At 57.5% G+C, this 15,324-nt stretch overlaps 1 protein-coding gene across 12 annotated transcripts in view; it reads left to right on the top strand.

Annotated features, from left to right (window-relative positions):
• NRXN2 (neurexin 2) overlaps positions 1-15,324 on the top strand; it is a gene marked incomplete at its 5' end in the record, with an annotated part of 99,204 nt that overhangs the window by 12,669 nt on the left and 71,211 nt on the right. For 6 of the 12 annotated variants that reach the window (XM_082845297.1, XM_082845298.1, XM_082845295.1 and 3 more), the window contains 3 exons: positions 3,935-3,964; positions 6,354-6,425; positions 11,210-11,511. In XM_082845297.1, the coding sequence (XP_082701423.1) occupies positions 3,935-3,964; positions 6,354-6,425; positions 11,210-11,511 (404 nt within the window). Of the gene's footprint in view, positions 1-3,934; positions 3,965-6,353; positions 6,426-11,209; positions 11,512-15,324 lie in introns of those variants that run through there. The other 6 variants (XM_082845288.1, XM_082845286.1, XM_082845287.1 and 3 more) reach the window with 3 other exon arrangements.

Genomic DNA, 15,324 nt, shown 5'->3' with positions numbered 1-15,324 from the left:
GCATGCAGCGGGCTGGGAGGGAGATAGGACCCCAGTCACCAAACCTGCCCCACACTTTCTTCTTGGAGTAGCAGGTGTGGGAAGCATGTACGCAGCCCCAGGCTGGGAGCTCCCCGGGCCTGGCCCTGCCCTGGATGCAGGAGTCTGGGGAAGGAATGAAGGGGCTGGAATCCACTTTCCCTGGTGGTGTCCATGGTTTGGCTTGTCTGTCTCTCTAATGTCCCTTCTCCTTGGGTGCCCTCAGGTCTCCCAATCCCTCTGGGCAGGCACCCGTGTGTGTGTGTGTGTGTGTGTGTGTGTATCTGTATGCACACTGTTCACGCAGCTCTGCTGCTCTGTTGTGTCTGGGTGTCTTTGTGCACGTCTGTACACGTATGCCTGTGTACATGTGTCTGAGTGTGTGTGGAGGTGTGCGCCCCTCCAGCATCGTGTCTTCTGTGGCGTGGCCCACATCTCCGTGTGCCTCTGTAGGAGCGTCTGCATCTGTGTCTGCATCTGTCCTGTCTGTGTCTGCCTCTCCGTGTGTCAGTGTTTACCTCTGTGTGTGTGTGAGAGAGAGTCTGCGTGTCTGTGTGGTCGCAGCCTTCTGAGGGCTGGAGATAAGATTTAGTGCTGATGGGACTTCTACTTGCTCTTGATGTCATGTCTCCTCTGGAACAAAGGGAGAGATGGAGGAGAAAGAGAGGGGAAAAGGGTGGAGGAAAGGGGCTCGGGGGGAGGGAGCAGGGGGCAGACAGACAAGAGGAAGGAGGGGGGTAAGTAGAGGCGGGAAGAGGAAGGACACAGTGGAGGGAGGGGCAGAGAGGGGAGAAATGGGGAGGGGGAGAGGCCAGCCCAAGAGAAGAGACCGGAGGGCTGCTGTGGGGAGGAACAGTGGCCTGGAGCTGAAGGGGAGGAAAAAGGAAACAGTTCTTCTCCAAACAAGTAGAATAGTAGAATAGAGAGACAAGACGGGAAGCTGGGCTTGGGGGACAAGTGGGGAGTGAGACCACTTAGCCACCTCTTGGGGGCGCCATGGTGGCCTGCTGGTCTGGATGTGGCCCTTCGTGTGCTTGCAGGTCAGTGGCTGTGCAGGGGTGTGTGTCTGAGGCTGTGTGTGTGTGTGTGTGTATACACCAGGGATGTGATGCATCTGTGTGTCTCTGTGTCCTGGCTGCTTGTGTGTCTCACAATCTTGTCCCCTGTAACCCTCTTCCTTCTTTCGATGTTGGTCCTCCCTGGGGTTTTGTCAGGAGAGTGAGGGGGCGAGACTGAGAGTGGGGAGGTGGGTCTGGTAAGTGGTGGCTTCACGGGGGGTGGGCTGGGGGACTCCTTGGGGGCATTACGCTCTGGACTCTGCAGGTTCCTCTTCAGATCTCTGAGTCCTCCGTGCCTTCACCCTCGTCTGGTCCTTCGACACTGTGCCTCAGGCCTAGCTTTCTCCCAGGGACCCAGCCATCCAGCTCCCCAGGCCCCTGCCGAGCATCTCCTTTTGGGGATCCTGGTAGCCCCACCCCCTTCCCCCTAGCTTTTTGTAGCAGGGAGAGAAGACCCAGAAGCAGCCAGATAAAGTGCCCTAGGAGAGGACCCTTGGTAATGCCATCCGTCACTACCAGCCTCTTCTCCAGTGGCTGGAGGAGGGACTGATGCCACAGGTAGAGGTGGGGAGGGGTGTAAGGAGGGGGGCTGGGGCATGGGGAGAGCAGAGATTTCAGGCCACGGGGTAAGGCAGGCTTTAGGGAGAGCACCCTCGGGCCAGGCTGGGCTGAGCCTCAGGTAGACGGGGCAGGGAACCGGCCTCCCCTTCCCCAAGATGGCTGGTGCTCTCACTCCTGAGGGAGCTGAGCAGCTGGTTGCCGTGGCGACAGAGGGAGAGTGCGTTATGCTAATGAGGCTGGCTGGGAGCTGGGCAGTGGAAGGGTCTTCGAGGCAGAGATGCCACTCCCCCAGAGCAGTGGTACAGGCGGCAGTGGGGACAGGAGACAGGTTCACAGGTCCCTCGGCTCCTGGGCCTGGAAGAATTGGATAAGGGGTTAGGGCCCTGGGTCTGGGTCCTGGATTTAGGGGGTTTGGAAGATGCTGGTAGTTTTGGGGGAAAGAGTTGGTGGGGGGCGTTCGGAGCAAGGAATAAGATTTGGTCCAAATGCTTGGGTCCCCTCCGGTTTTGTGGATAAAACCTGTGTCTTCCCAAGAGCTGTTTTGTCCTGAGGCAGCCCGTGTCAGCTGTGGCCCCCTCCCCCGACTGGCCTCAGACCCAGCACTGGGGAGAGATGAGTGCTGCGCGAGACAAGAAGGGGGCAACATGAACCATCTACCCAAATCTTCCACAGGATCCCGGCCCTTGGCCCCCGGCCATGCCCTTCTGGCCTTTTTGCTGCCTTTCTTTTTGGAACCCAGGCATCCTGGCCCTCAGCCTTGCCCCAGAGACTCCTGGAGCGCTTTTCCCTGTCTTGCATCCTGGTCCTGGCTTTCTACCCCCAGGGCCCACATCTCATGGCCTCAGCAGTGGGGATGGTTTCCAAGGGTGAGGTGGTGCTGCAGGGCTGTTCCTTCCCCATCCTCTTGGCCAGACACCACGGGTGCAGGGATGGGGGAGGCGAGGGCTGCGGTTCGGTGGGGCTGGTCATCTCAGGGAGCCCTGGGGTCTCAGCTCAGCTGTGGGGCATGTGCTGCAGCCTCTCTGAGGGAGGGTGTTCCTTGGCTGATGCCTTCTGGGGACTGGGGTACTGGTCCAGTGGGCCAAAGTCTCTCCCCCTAAGGCTGGGGGGGCCCCAAATCAGGGCTGACCAGGCTCTCTCAAGGGACCAAGGCACCCCTGAAAAAAAATCCCAGACAATCTTGCTCTCAGTCTTGGCTGTCAGGCTTCTGTTTTCCCTTTTCAAAATTCAGCTTTTGGGTCACCTCAGTGAGGGCCTGTCCAGAGAAAGGGGATCTGTAGAATAGTTTCGAATGAGGTGTGTCGACCTCTCAGAGAGCTGGGGCTCCCGCCCATGGGTCTTGGCTGCCCTCTTTGGTCTTTGCTGTCCAAGAGTGCTGGCCTGGCCTCCCAGTCCTCCCTGTGGAAGGATCCAGGCCCCCATCCTTGCTCCAGTGTTTCCCTAGATCCTGTTTCCTCCAACCTGCTGTCTCTCTAACTTTGTCCTCCTGAATCTCAGTTTCCTCGTAGAATCCGGGTGGGCAGGGTGCCTGTTACCCATTTGGAGGCTGTTGGGAGGATTGGACCTGGACAGATACCTTTCCACAGCCCCCTTTGGTGGGAGATTCCCTCTAGGTCCAGGCTCTTCATACCCCCGTCTTCCCGGTCTCTGCCAGGCTCGAGGGGTAACGGGATGGGGTGGGGTGGGGGGGTTTGTATATCCCTCTTGTCTGCTCAATCCCGCGCTAACAGGACACTCTCTCTCTCTCCAGGTGGCTTTGATTTTTGTGTCGTGTTTTATTTTCTCCTCCATCCGAATCGTTTTTCTCGTTGACTGTTTTTTTTTCTCTCCGCCTCCCGGAAGAAAAAAAAAAGAAAAAAAGAAAAAGGAAAAAGCAGCCCTCCCAGCCTCATGCTTCTCCTCCTTTTCCTTTTTTTTTTCCGGCAAGAAGAAAAAAAAAGAAACCAAAATCTCCTCTCCCCCTGCAGTGACTCCCTGCCCCAATCCTTCCTCTGGTTCTGCCTGTACCCCCCTCACCGTCTCCGGCGCCCCCCTTCTCTCTCTCTCTTGCCCCGCTTCTCGTGCCCTCCACCCTCTGTTTCGGCATCGGGCCCCTTTCCTCAGCTCTGGGCTGGGGGCTTTCCCCCGATGTCTGTCACAAGTTAAAAAGGGTTTTTAAATTGTGGCAGCAAAAGCTTTTTTCTCCCCTCTCTCTGGCTGATTTTGATGACTCGTGTTTTCTTTGTTTCTTTCCCCTTTTCTTTCTTTTTTCTTCTTTTATTGTCTCCTTTCTTTCTTTCTCTCCTTCCCTTTCCAAGGTCCGGCTCACCTGACGTTAAACAGCGAAGGTATGGTTTGAAGTTCTGGCTTGGTTTGGATTGGATTGGATTGGATGGCCCCCAACCTGCACCTGGATTTTCTGTCCACCCCGCCTTGCCCCCCTTCCCCCTCCTCCACTTGTCCCGCCTCCTTCCTGCCTTCCTACCCCCTTCCTCTGCCTTGTCTTTATTTTATTTGGGCGCTGGGGTGGGTGGGGGCTGGTCCCCGTGTGTGCTCTCCCCTCTCCCACCTCCCCCGACACACTCCATCCGCCCTCATCCCACCTTGGTTTCTGACATCAAGAGATGTTTGAACTCCTGCCGTTGTCTCCAGTCACCTTTTTGCGTTTTCCTGATAGTGTATCTTGCTTTTTTTTTTTTTTCTTTCTCATGGTGGTGTTTTATTTCCTTCTGCTCATTCTGCTCATTCTTTCTTTTCTGTGAACCCAAATAAAAAGAGAAAAGCATGGGCTGGAGGAAGTGGATTTTAGGCAGCCTCATTCCCCTCATCGCTGTGGGATGCCCCCTTTCCACAGCAGTTCCCCCCACCCCCGTACACCCTCACCCTTGTGTCTTCTGGATGTCTCCTGACCCTGTTTGACAGATGAGGACATTTAGGTCCAGAGAGATGAAGTGACTTGCTAGTGATTACGCAGCGTTTAATTGGTGGTACCGTTGGGACTGCTCATCTATTTTTAGCCTCCCTTCGACCAAGTCCTTACCATCTTTAAAAGCCCTGGTGTTCGGCAAACCTGGAGACAGACCCCAGGAGTCCTGACCTTGATCCCCTAGCTCTGACCTCCCTGTTGCTGACTCCCTCCCAGATCCTCAGGCACTGCTTCCCTGCCCCGTTGGTCCTCTGTTGGGGCTCATCTTCCATAAGGACAGGGTGGTATCCTTAGCCTGTAGGCAGGAGAAGCCTACAGGATGAAGGCTGGGCTGTGGGGAGAGACTCAGATCGGGAATTTAGGATGCATTTAGGTCTGGGGAGGTAGAGGCCTGGGATTCTTGCAAGGATGTGAAATTATGGTAAGAAATGTGGGGAAAGAGGAAGTCCCGAGTGGGGAGTCAGGGCCTGGTGGGTTTACTCACATCCTTCTTGCATCTCAGTGCCTGATTCTGGGTTTGCTGGCTGTGGCTCACCTTTGTCCTAGATGAAGCCCTGAAGGATCCCTAAAGCCACCCCTCCACCTCCCGAAAGGCCACAGCCCAGGTGTTATTCTAGCTTCAGTTCTGGGGATTGGGGTTGGAATAAGGGCCCAGACAAGGACTTTTTTTTTTGTGGTACGCGGGCCTCTCACTGTTGTGGCCTCTCCTGTTGCGGAGCACAGGCTCTGGATGCGTAGGCTCAGTGGCTGTGTCTCACGGGCCCAGCCGCTCCGCCGCATGTGGGATCCTCCCGGACTGGGGCACGAATCTGTGTCCCCTGCATCGGCAGGTGGACTCTCAACCCCTGTGCCACCAGGGAAGCCCCCAGGACTTTTAAACTCCATTCTTGAGTTCCCCTTAAGAACCATCTCATGGGGTCTGGCAGTAGGTGTGGTGCCTGGGAGCCGCTGGTCAGGGCTGGCTGGAGAACTTAAGGCAGCCTGGAGGCCAGACATGGTGACGAGTGCCTGCGGGACTCTGGAGGCCTGGACTGGGGGCGCTGGGCGGTGGCGAGCGGGAAGTCCTCCCCGAGAAAGGCCTTCCCACATCCACTGTGGAGATAAGATTTAGTGCTGCCAGCCAGGCAGGACCTCCTGGTGTGCGCAGCCCTGCTGAGGGCACAGTGGAGGGACAAGGAGCAAACAGAGCGCATGGCCCTGCCCCTGGGAAGCCCCGCGGCCTAACTGGCCAAGAAGTGGATGAAGGCAACATTGAGAGCACTCACTGCAGTAAAGGAACAGGTGTAGAGGGAGAACCAGCTTGCCTCGAGGATGGGCAAAGAGGAGAAGAGGGCTTTGGTGCGGGAACGGGGCAGTTTTGGAAGAGGGGTGCTCTGTCAGGCTGTTGGACTAGTTGAAGAAGAGGAACCTGGCCCAGCAGAGCACGGCCGAGAGTGGGGGAGAATCTGGACGGGAGGTCAGGGCCCCCAGGGCCAGAGGTCTGACCTGTTTGCACGTTGTTGGGCAGAAGGGGCTCCTGAACCAGCAGCGAGGCCTCTGCTCCTCTGCTCGTCTCCCCGCCCCTGGGCAAAGAAGGGGAGGTCAGTGGTCGTGAGTCTGACGGGGTTTGTGGGGCTGATGGTTCCCCGTTTGTCAACTGGCTCCTTCCCCAGAGGCCCTGAAGCGAGCGAGTCCCCAGAGCAGCACCCCACCCTGACCCTGTACCTCCAAGCCGGCCCTCTGCCCTGGACAGGGCCCTCCATCGCCTCAAGGCTGGGGTGGGACTGCCTGGGTAGCCCCCTGTGCCTGACTCCCCAATTCTGCTTCTCCAGTAGGGTCCTTACTGTTCTCCGAGGGGGGGGCCGGGAGAGGAGGAGCCAGCGATGTGCACCAGCCGACAAAAGGTCAGTGACCCCACGGTCCCCAGAGAGCCCAGCCCTCACCCTCTGTAGGCCAACTTCACTTTCTGGAGGGCAGCTGAGTCAATAGAGGCATGTACCCTTCAACTCCCTCTGAGGTCCACCCGCAGTACCTGCCTCGGTGTAAATGGCCACAAACCTCCATTTCTTTCCCAAAGCCCAGTTGTCCTGATGACCTCTTTCTAGAACATGGATGTCCTTTTTTTCTTGGCCGCGCTTATCTTAGTTCCCCGACCAGGGCTTGAACCCATGCCCCCTGTGGTGGAAGCGCTGAGTCTTAACCACTGGACTGCCAGGGAAGTCCCCACAGATGTCTTTTGGTGGTAGTTGTTCAGGCCAAAGAACAGGGATGACTAGAAAGTATCTGTTTCTCTGGGAGAGTGGCTAGGCAGCAGGGTCAGCCCCCCATTTAACCATCAAATTCTGCAAGCACGATAGGTGTCAGCCCAGGGAGATTCTGGTTGGGAGATGTGGCATTTATAATAAGTTGTGTATCACATGCGTCACCTAAATGAGCCTTGACAACCCCCTGTGGAAGGGCTCATTGCCCTTGGTTTACAGATGAGGAAACTGATGCTTGCCAATGCCCCTGAGGCCAGCCCGGGGCCCTTTATCCTGTCTCAGGGCTGTAGGTTTCAAGCTCCTTTTTTTTTTTCTTCACTGAGGCTGCCTCTCTCTCTCTCTTTTTTTTTTTTAAATAAATTTATTTATTTTATTTATTTATTTTTGGCTGCGTTGGGTCTTCGTTGCTGTGCGCAGGCTTTCTCTAGTTGCAGCGAGAGGGGGCTATTCTTCTTTACGGTGCGCGGGCTTTTCACTGCAGTGGCTTCTCGTTGCAGAGCACGGGCTCTAGGCGCGCGGGCTTCAACAGTTGTGGCACGTGGGCTCAGAAGTTGTGACTCGTGGGCTTAGTTGCTCCGCGGCATGTGGGATCTTCCCGGACCAGGGCTCGAACCTGTGTGAGGCTGCCTCTCTTAAGAGACTCTCTTCCCTAAGAAGTTTACAGGGCAGTGTAGCAACCCCTCAAGGAGTTCCAGTGGGTGCCAAGCCCTGGGGCTATCAAGTCCCATTCTTTAGTACTTGCTGTTCTGTTGGCCTGCATTTCTGCCATCCCTGCCCTCTTCCCCAACCATTTGGTATCTCTTTCAGCTGACTCTCGAAAAAGCAGCCAGGCCACCACACTGGAAGTCTCCCCCAAACTCCCCAGGCAAACCCAGAAGCTGCTCGGCGTTCCCTTTGTCTACACCTCCATTACATCACTCGCCACACGGCGAGTAACTGTCACTTTACCTGTTTGCCTCCCCAACTCCACCGAGCTCCCTGAGGACGGTGATTGGGTGTTTTCGTTCGTGTACCCCTGATGCTTTCCACAGCTCCTGGCACATATGTAGGTGTGTGCTCAGCAGATTTATTTTAAATGGGTGAATGGGCTCTGTTCTCAAGGGGCTCACTGATGTTCTAAAAAAGAACTACAATAAAGTGTGGTACGTGCGAAGTATAGGGAAAGTGCGGACTTTGTGCAGAGGAGTTAATTTATTCATTGATCTAGAGAGAGAGGCAGCACATACACACAGAGAAAGTTACATTCCAGCGTAAGGGTCGTTTATTTGTGGAATGGTTTACAGTTTATGAAGCCTCACCTGGTCTGGTCTCTTTCTAGATGCCCACGGCGACCTGTGAGGTAGGCCGATGATGAGTTCCTTTGTCCTGAGGAGGAAGCTGGGGCTTAGAGATGTTGCCTCTTGGCCAAAGTCACAAAGCTGGTGCAAGAGCCAGCATTAGTGCCCAGGTCTTCTTTCTCACATCACACTTCCTCTCAAGGGAGCAGTACAAGATGTTACTAGGCAGTAAGAGCCAAATGAGCTGAACAGACAGCTGTGGTGCTTGAGCGTAGGGAGGGGCTAAGGGGGCTGGAGACCTTCCCAGAGGAGGGCTTTGAGCTGGGCCTGGAAAGGAGGCAGCCGCTCTGCCCCCCCATGGCCATTAGAGATCCAGGACCACAGCAACTGGTCTCCAGCCACATTCAGCTTGACTGTGGGCACTTGTGGGGCTCCACGTTCCCCGACCCTGGGAGATAAACAGGCATCAGCAATGACCCCCTTCCAGTGCCAGGGGCTATTAGGAGCCGGTAACTGTTCAAGTGCTGCTGGGAGTTGTGGTTCCGGGGTCGTCCGCGCGGTGAGGTGGGGGAGAGCGCCCCCTGCTGTTCCAGGTCTCGCTCCTCTTAGATCTGGTTGGTGCTCTTCTGAGCACGGTTGTCAGGGCAGCCCCCACTTGCTTACCTGACACACTAATCCCTAGAGGTCCTACTGCCTCCTCCCCACTCAGGGTCTATCTCTGTCCTTCCCACCACCTTGGGTTTTCTTGTTCGCATTTGTTCATCTATTTTGTCGCTTTCCCCCAATTCTTTCAGGTTCCCTCTGGCTGCTCCAAGCCTCTTTCCATCCCTGGGCCTACCTGGGTCCGTGGCGGTGACGGGCGTTGGAGAACATGTAGACTCTGGCTCCAGAGTGGCTGGCTCTGCTTCCTCTCCTAGGAGACCAGAGCTAGAGCCCAGAGGAGTCGAGGAATGGCCTCATTTCTCCACTTTGCCTTGGCAGCCGTGGTCCAGCCTTAGGCCCGCCTCTCTCCTTTTTACTGGCCTCTTTTGTTCTGTTCCAATCACTTTTTCACGTGGTTGCCTTATTCTTTCCTTTCTTTCTTTTTGAGTCTCCCTTTAATATTTTCTTTGACTGCAGTGAAGGTGAGGGAGTGGAAGGGGAGGCCCAGCTTCAGGGAGGGAGTAGGATGCAGAGCAAACTCAAGGTCAAACACATTCCCTTTTCTGGTCCTTGAGCAACCCCCCTCCCGCTCTGCCAGTGCCTGGGCAGCAGGCCTGGTTGCTATGGAAACAGCAAGGCCCTAAGAAACCCTTGGCTTCCTTTCCTGGGAGGTCTCTGTCCCCTTTTCCTTGCGGGCCCTCTTCCCATCACCCTTACCTGTCCCCTCCCAGCTTGCCCTCATCTTTATCCAGATTGCTTCCCCCCATCACCTCTTGGTCCCTCACAGCTCTGCGCTGTCTCCATTTCCCTTCTGTCTCTCATGGTCCATCTTTCTCCTTCTCTACATGGCCTCCCTCCACATCGCCAGTCTTTCCCTTCTTGTTTCTCCTTGACTCCTTGTCTTTGTTTTCTGGCCCTTCCCACTGGAGCCCTAAGGTAGGCAGGGTGGGGCTTGTGGCTGTCCCCATGTGGCCCATGCCCCACCAGCCTCGCTGCCCTGTGACCTCAGGAAACCAGGCCTGGCCAGCTGCAGTGAGTGCGGTGCCAGGCTCTGGGGCAGCAGCTGGTGCCTTGGCATCCGGAAGCAGTGAGGACTGAGTCTGTGGGCAGACTGCCCGGAGGCAGAGAGTGGGGCCGTTGTGCAGGGGAGAGGCATCTGCAGGAGATGCACCCGGAGAGCCACGGCTTCCACACGCGGCGCCTGCTGCTGGGGCCCGGCCCACAGGGGGGCGGGGGCCTCTGAAGGCCGCGTGTGCCCCCTGCACCGGCATCGTGCCCTGCTTCTTCCTGGGCCTGGGGGCCTGTGCTGAGAATCTCTGCACTCCATGAAGGCCCTTGGCCGGCCATCTTGTTCGCCCCCACATCCACCCTGCAAGGTGGGTGGGCCCAGCTGTTGTGCCACTGCCTGCTGGGAGGAGAAATGAGTTACTGTCAGAGTCCAGGTCCTCTGCGCTCCCTTGACTCCACGGCCTGTTTTCTTCCCTCTGTGTGGGCTCCGGCTTGTGAAGGTGTGGGGCTGGGACCCACCTTCCTTGCACGGAGCCATTGTCACCCACTTACAGAACACTAAAAGTCCCTAAGGCCCTTCCAGTTGTTTTCACTCCTGTTTAAAGCGTGCCAGTGGAAGGAGCCCCATGCAGGGCGCTTACCCGTGTACGCACACTCACACACACACGCACGAGGGCCGGGTCTGCCTGTGCACTTTTGCCCCCAGCCATCTCCTGGCACACAGGGTCCCACACCTGCCCTCTGGGGACCCTTGGAGGCTCTCTACCTAGGGCCTGTCTGTGCTGTCCTCTCAGGTTGGACTAGGAAGCTGGGGGGGCGGTGACAGCTGGCATGGTGGCCACCTGTGTCAGCCCCGCCCAATGGCCCACTGCTCCCTGACACACATCCTTGCCACCTGCATCGCCCTCCCATGTGTCTTCCCCCTGCCTCCTCCACCCCATTCTCCTCATCTGCTCACTGCTACAAAGTAGGCCTACTAGTCCCATCCCATGTGGTGAGGCCTCAGACTGTCCCCAGGCACTGAGAATGGCCATCACTGGAGAAGAGGCGGGAGGGGGAGGTGGGCTGCACTCAGGAGACCCTTGGTGCCCCGCCGTAGGGGGCACTCTGGGAAGATGTCCGGTGCAGTTTCCTGTTGCTCTACCACATCCTTTTGTTAAGGGGTGGCCGATGGAGGGCCAGTGGGGGAGGAGACAGTGAGAACGTCTGCTTCTCTTGGCCCTGTGGCAGCTAAGTTGTCAGCTGTCAGTGTGAGAGCCACTTAGCAGCCTCCTGCTTTGGAGACAGACGTGGGGGAAGCTGACTTCTGACATCAAAGACGGCAGGGTCCAGAGAGGAGGGTGGACAGCACGGGGAGGGGAGAGAGCCTAAAGCTTGCAGTTGGGATCGAGGGGCTCCTGGTGCCCAGGACCTGCGCCTGGGTGGCTGGAGGGGAAGAGGGAGGGTCTGGAGTGCCCTGCCCCACTCAGCCCTCTCCTGTTTCCCCACCGCGGCGTCCAGGCAAGGAGGAGTTTGTGGCGACCTTCAAAGGCAATGAATTCTTCTGCTATGACCTGTCACACAACCCGATCCAGAGCAGCACGGACGAGATCACGCTGGCCTTCCGCACCCTGCAGCGCAACGGGCTGATGCTGCACACGGGCAAGTCGGCCGACTATGTCAACCTGTCCCTCAAATCTGGGGCCGTCTGGCTTGTCATCAACCTGGGCTCGGGAGCCTTTGAGGCCCTTGTGGAACCCGTCAACGGCAAGTTCAACGACAACGCCTGGCACGACGTCCGGGTCACTCGAAACCTGCGCCAGGTAGGGGGAGCAAGAAGGCCAGGGGCCAGCTGTATCTGGGACAGTACGGGAGTGGGGAGAGCGGGCTGCCTGGGGTGTGGGGCGAGGCTTCAGGGCCAGCAGCAAGGCGTGGTTCTGAAGAAGGTTTAGGCCGCGGGTGGGCTGGGAGGGTCCAGGAGCGCAGCCTGCAGTGTGCAGGCTTCAAGGACCAGGATGCTGCGCTGGGGAGGAGGCTGCCTCGGGGCCAGAGCCCGAGGGAAGAGGAAGGGCCAGGCTCCGATTGGTGCCAGGGGCCGGGTTCAAGGGTTGGGGCTGAGGAATCAGGTCATCTGACAGGAGGGCGACTGGGGGGCTGGGAGGAATGAGATAGAACCTGAACTGGCGGGGCCCTTGGGGGCTACGGGATGGGGAGACTCTGGCCAGACTCTGGTTGAGTCAGTGTACCATTAGGGCAGGAAGCCTGGGCCATGTGGGGTGGGGTGGGGTGTGGCCTACCCTTAGGCGGGGCCTTTCTAGGGCAGAGGCAGGCCTGGGCTCAGAGCAAGGTCGGGGAAGCAGGCGTGAGAGGGGAACGGACTGGCGAGGTGCTTGGTCCTGCCTCTCGTCCGGGCAGTACCCTCTCTCTCCTGTCCCTTCCTTTCCCTCCAAAGGGGTGCAGGTTCTCCCATGGGTCGGTGGCTGTCTTTCCGTGGCTTCCAGGCCAGCCCATATGGGAGCTCGAGGAGACTCTTGGGGCAGCCCCTGCAGGCAGGACAGTGTCCTCAGCGTCCCCTCAGCTCCATCTCCCAGACTCCCCCCCACCCTGGGGGCTGATGCTTCTGGGCATCGGCGCTGTCCTCTCAGTGCAGTGGCCTCTTCGCCTCTCACAAGGCACAGGGTGGCTATGGCAGGCGAAGCATTCCCTCTGGCTGGGCTTCTGCTTGACAGCAGCCTCCACAGCTTGTTTCCAGCCCTGAGAAGTTCCCGCCTCAAGCAGAGTCCAAGCCAGACCCTTCTTCCAAAGCAGGAGAAGCCGCTGTGCATCCTTAGTGGCTCCTGGATCCACCTTCTGACTCCGTGCCCTGATCGCTTGGCACCTGAGGCCCAAGTGCCCAGACTCTTGCTGGTCCTTCTCTCCGGGTCCACCAGTTTCTGTAGCTGGTGGCAGGGACACTTTTCCAGCTCCACCCCCAGCAAGCTCAGTGCAACCAGGAACACGGAGCCTCTGTGCCTGGGAGGTGCTGTCTCGGCTGGTTTGTAGCCCTTCTCTTACTAGGTATCTGCTCTGTATCTCCTGGTTCTAGCTGAGCTTCCTGGTGGCTGAACTTCCGATGTCTCTCCTCTTCACCGTCTTTGTCACCTGCCCTCTCCTCCTCCCCTTCTTCCCCCTGAAAGGCTCATAGTGGGCGGGGGTGGGATTCCGGCTGACCTCACACTGTTCTTACCTGCGCTTCTTCAACCCACTGAGTGACGATCTAATGGGGAGTCCCCCTCCTCTGGTGCCTTCCCCTTGCTGTAGGGACACCGTGACTAATCCGCCTGCTCTTTCCGAGCCGCTGCTCCCTGCTGCAGTCGGGCTCCCACCCAGGCACCTGCTCTCAGTGCGCCCTGAGCTCTGAAGAGCGGCACTCCTCCTCAGGGTGGTGCCCCCTTCATGTCGCATCATCCCCTGACCCTGCCGGAGGGCTGTCTTGTGTTATCACCACCGTCTGAGCAAACCTGAGTATTTGCGCTGTTTGTCATACTTTCAGGCTCCACCCACATTTACTGCAGGGGTGGGCGGAGTTGCCTTCTTGCTGATGTTCCCTCCCCAGGCCCAGTGCTGTCACCTGGTGCTGCCTTTGGCAACACGCTACAAGCCCAGAGTCCCTATCCACGTGTCCTTTGGCCAATGTATTGTCCATCTATACTGGATACCGAGGGAAAAAAGACATGGGCCCCGCCCTCCCAGCCCTTTGGCTCTTGAGGACACAGGATAAGTCTGTTAAAAGTGAACAGAGCAAAGCCACACAAGGGCCACCTGAGTGGCAGGAATCTTAAACGGTTCTAGGAACTCGAGAGACCTAGAGAGGAGGGAGAGGTCTGTGACCAGGGAAGGCGGGAACGCCATACGGAGGGGGTGAGGCCTGGCCTCAGCAGTACTGAGTGTGGACAGGGCCCCATAGTAGCCTTGTCCCGGGGCTCACAGAGTCCTGGGTCTGAGCTGGTAACTGGTGACCACGTCCCCCTGGCCTGCTGTCCCGGATGGGTCAGAGCAGAGTCAGGTCATGACCTGAACATAAGCCTTCGGGGCCACAGAGGGTGTCTGCTTCAGGACTTGGATTGAGAGGTCTCCTTAGAAAGGGTTTCTGGAGAGATTGATTTGACTCCAGTCCACATCCGTAAATATGAGCTGCAGCCCGTTTTTGGTCATTGTGACCATCAGGGGGATGGAATGGCAGCCCTAAGGCTGTGCTCTGGATTCATTGCCCTCGCTCGGGGCCTAGCCTGTGACCAAGTCCATCCTCACCAGGCCTTTTGAGTGCCTGTCTTTCAGGGCTTCTAATAATTTATTGGGTCCTGCTGTCCCTAGAGCAGTGGTTCTCAACCGAGGGCGGAGTGCCCCCCAGGAGACACTTGGCAATGTCTGGAAGCATTGTGGGTGTCACAACTCGGGGAGGGTGCTACTAGAATGTAGTGGGTAGAGGCCAAGATGCTGCTAAACATCCCACAATGCACAGGGCAGCCCCACAGCAAAGAATTATCTGGCTCCAAATGTCAGTAGTGCGACGAAGGGGAGAAACCCTGTGCAGACATGTTTATACAGGGGCCACATGGTGTCCTGGGGTTGGAAAGATCCTTTTATGATCTTAGGAGTGACGTTGGGTTGGGAGTGGCCAGGAGCAAAGACGGGGGTGGGGGGCTGAGGTAAGAAATGACATCTGCTTCTGCCTTTAGGGTAGATGGCTGGGATCTGAGAACACTGGGATCCACATTGTTTTCCCCAAGTGATTAGAACAGCTGGGGAGACTGCCTCCTGGGGAGAGCCTGCCCCAGGGCAAGCACTGAGGGGTCTCCCTTCCTCTTGGTCCTGCAGCTTTGGGAGACTGGAAGGAGGCATTTCAACCCCTCCCCTGAACCAGATAGTGGTCCCCGGAATCATCCAGAGACTCCTAGAACATTGCAGTCAGGATCGGAGGACACCTGACTCAGACCACACCCCGCTCTCGCCCTCCTCTCCCTCCGAGCCCAGCCCTGAGGACCCTGTGCCCGGTGGTGTCTCTTGGGGGATCTTTGCAGGAATAATTCCATCTGAGGATTCCCTGAGGCCTATTTTTAATCCTGGGCCCACCCTCCTCCCACACCCAGTATGCCTCCCCCCACCATGCAAGCCGAGTGCCAACCCATTTCATCACTAGCCAGCATGAACTCTGGAAGACAAGCTGGCTCCCAAAATACCATGTGGAGCTTCCACCCGCTCAGCTCCCATGAGGCCGTTCCTCAGTGGGGAGATTTTCGGGAGCCCCCCTGGGCCCCAAGGAGGGACATCCCCCAAGGATGGGGCCTGGCAGGCACTTGGGACTTCCTCCCCTTCCGGCCTGGGCTGCCCTGTCTCTCCGGCCTGTCACACGCCCCATCTTAGGGCCTAACTGTGGTGCTGTACACACCCTGTCCATACTGGCTTCCCGAGCTGCCCACCTCATTCCCACAGAGCTCCCACCGTTCACCCTCCTTTCTGCCGGGTGAAACCCTAGAGCTGGGGTTTGAGTCGGATAGACTGGGTTCAAATCCCAGCTCTGCCACTAGTTGGAGTGACTTGAGGCAAGTAATGTAACCTCTCTGTGCAAAGTGAGAGGGGCCTTTGAGGACTAACTG

Source organism: Leucopleurus acutus (assembly GCF_964270905.1).
Source record: "Leucopleurus acutus genome assembly, chromosome: 8".
Classification (NCBI taxonomy): Eukaryota; Metazoa; Chordata; class Mammalia; order Artiodactyla; family Delphinidae; genus Leucopleurus; species Leucopleurus acutus.
This window is presented reverse-complemented; position numbering and strand designations above follow the sequence as displayed.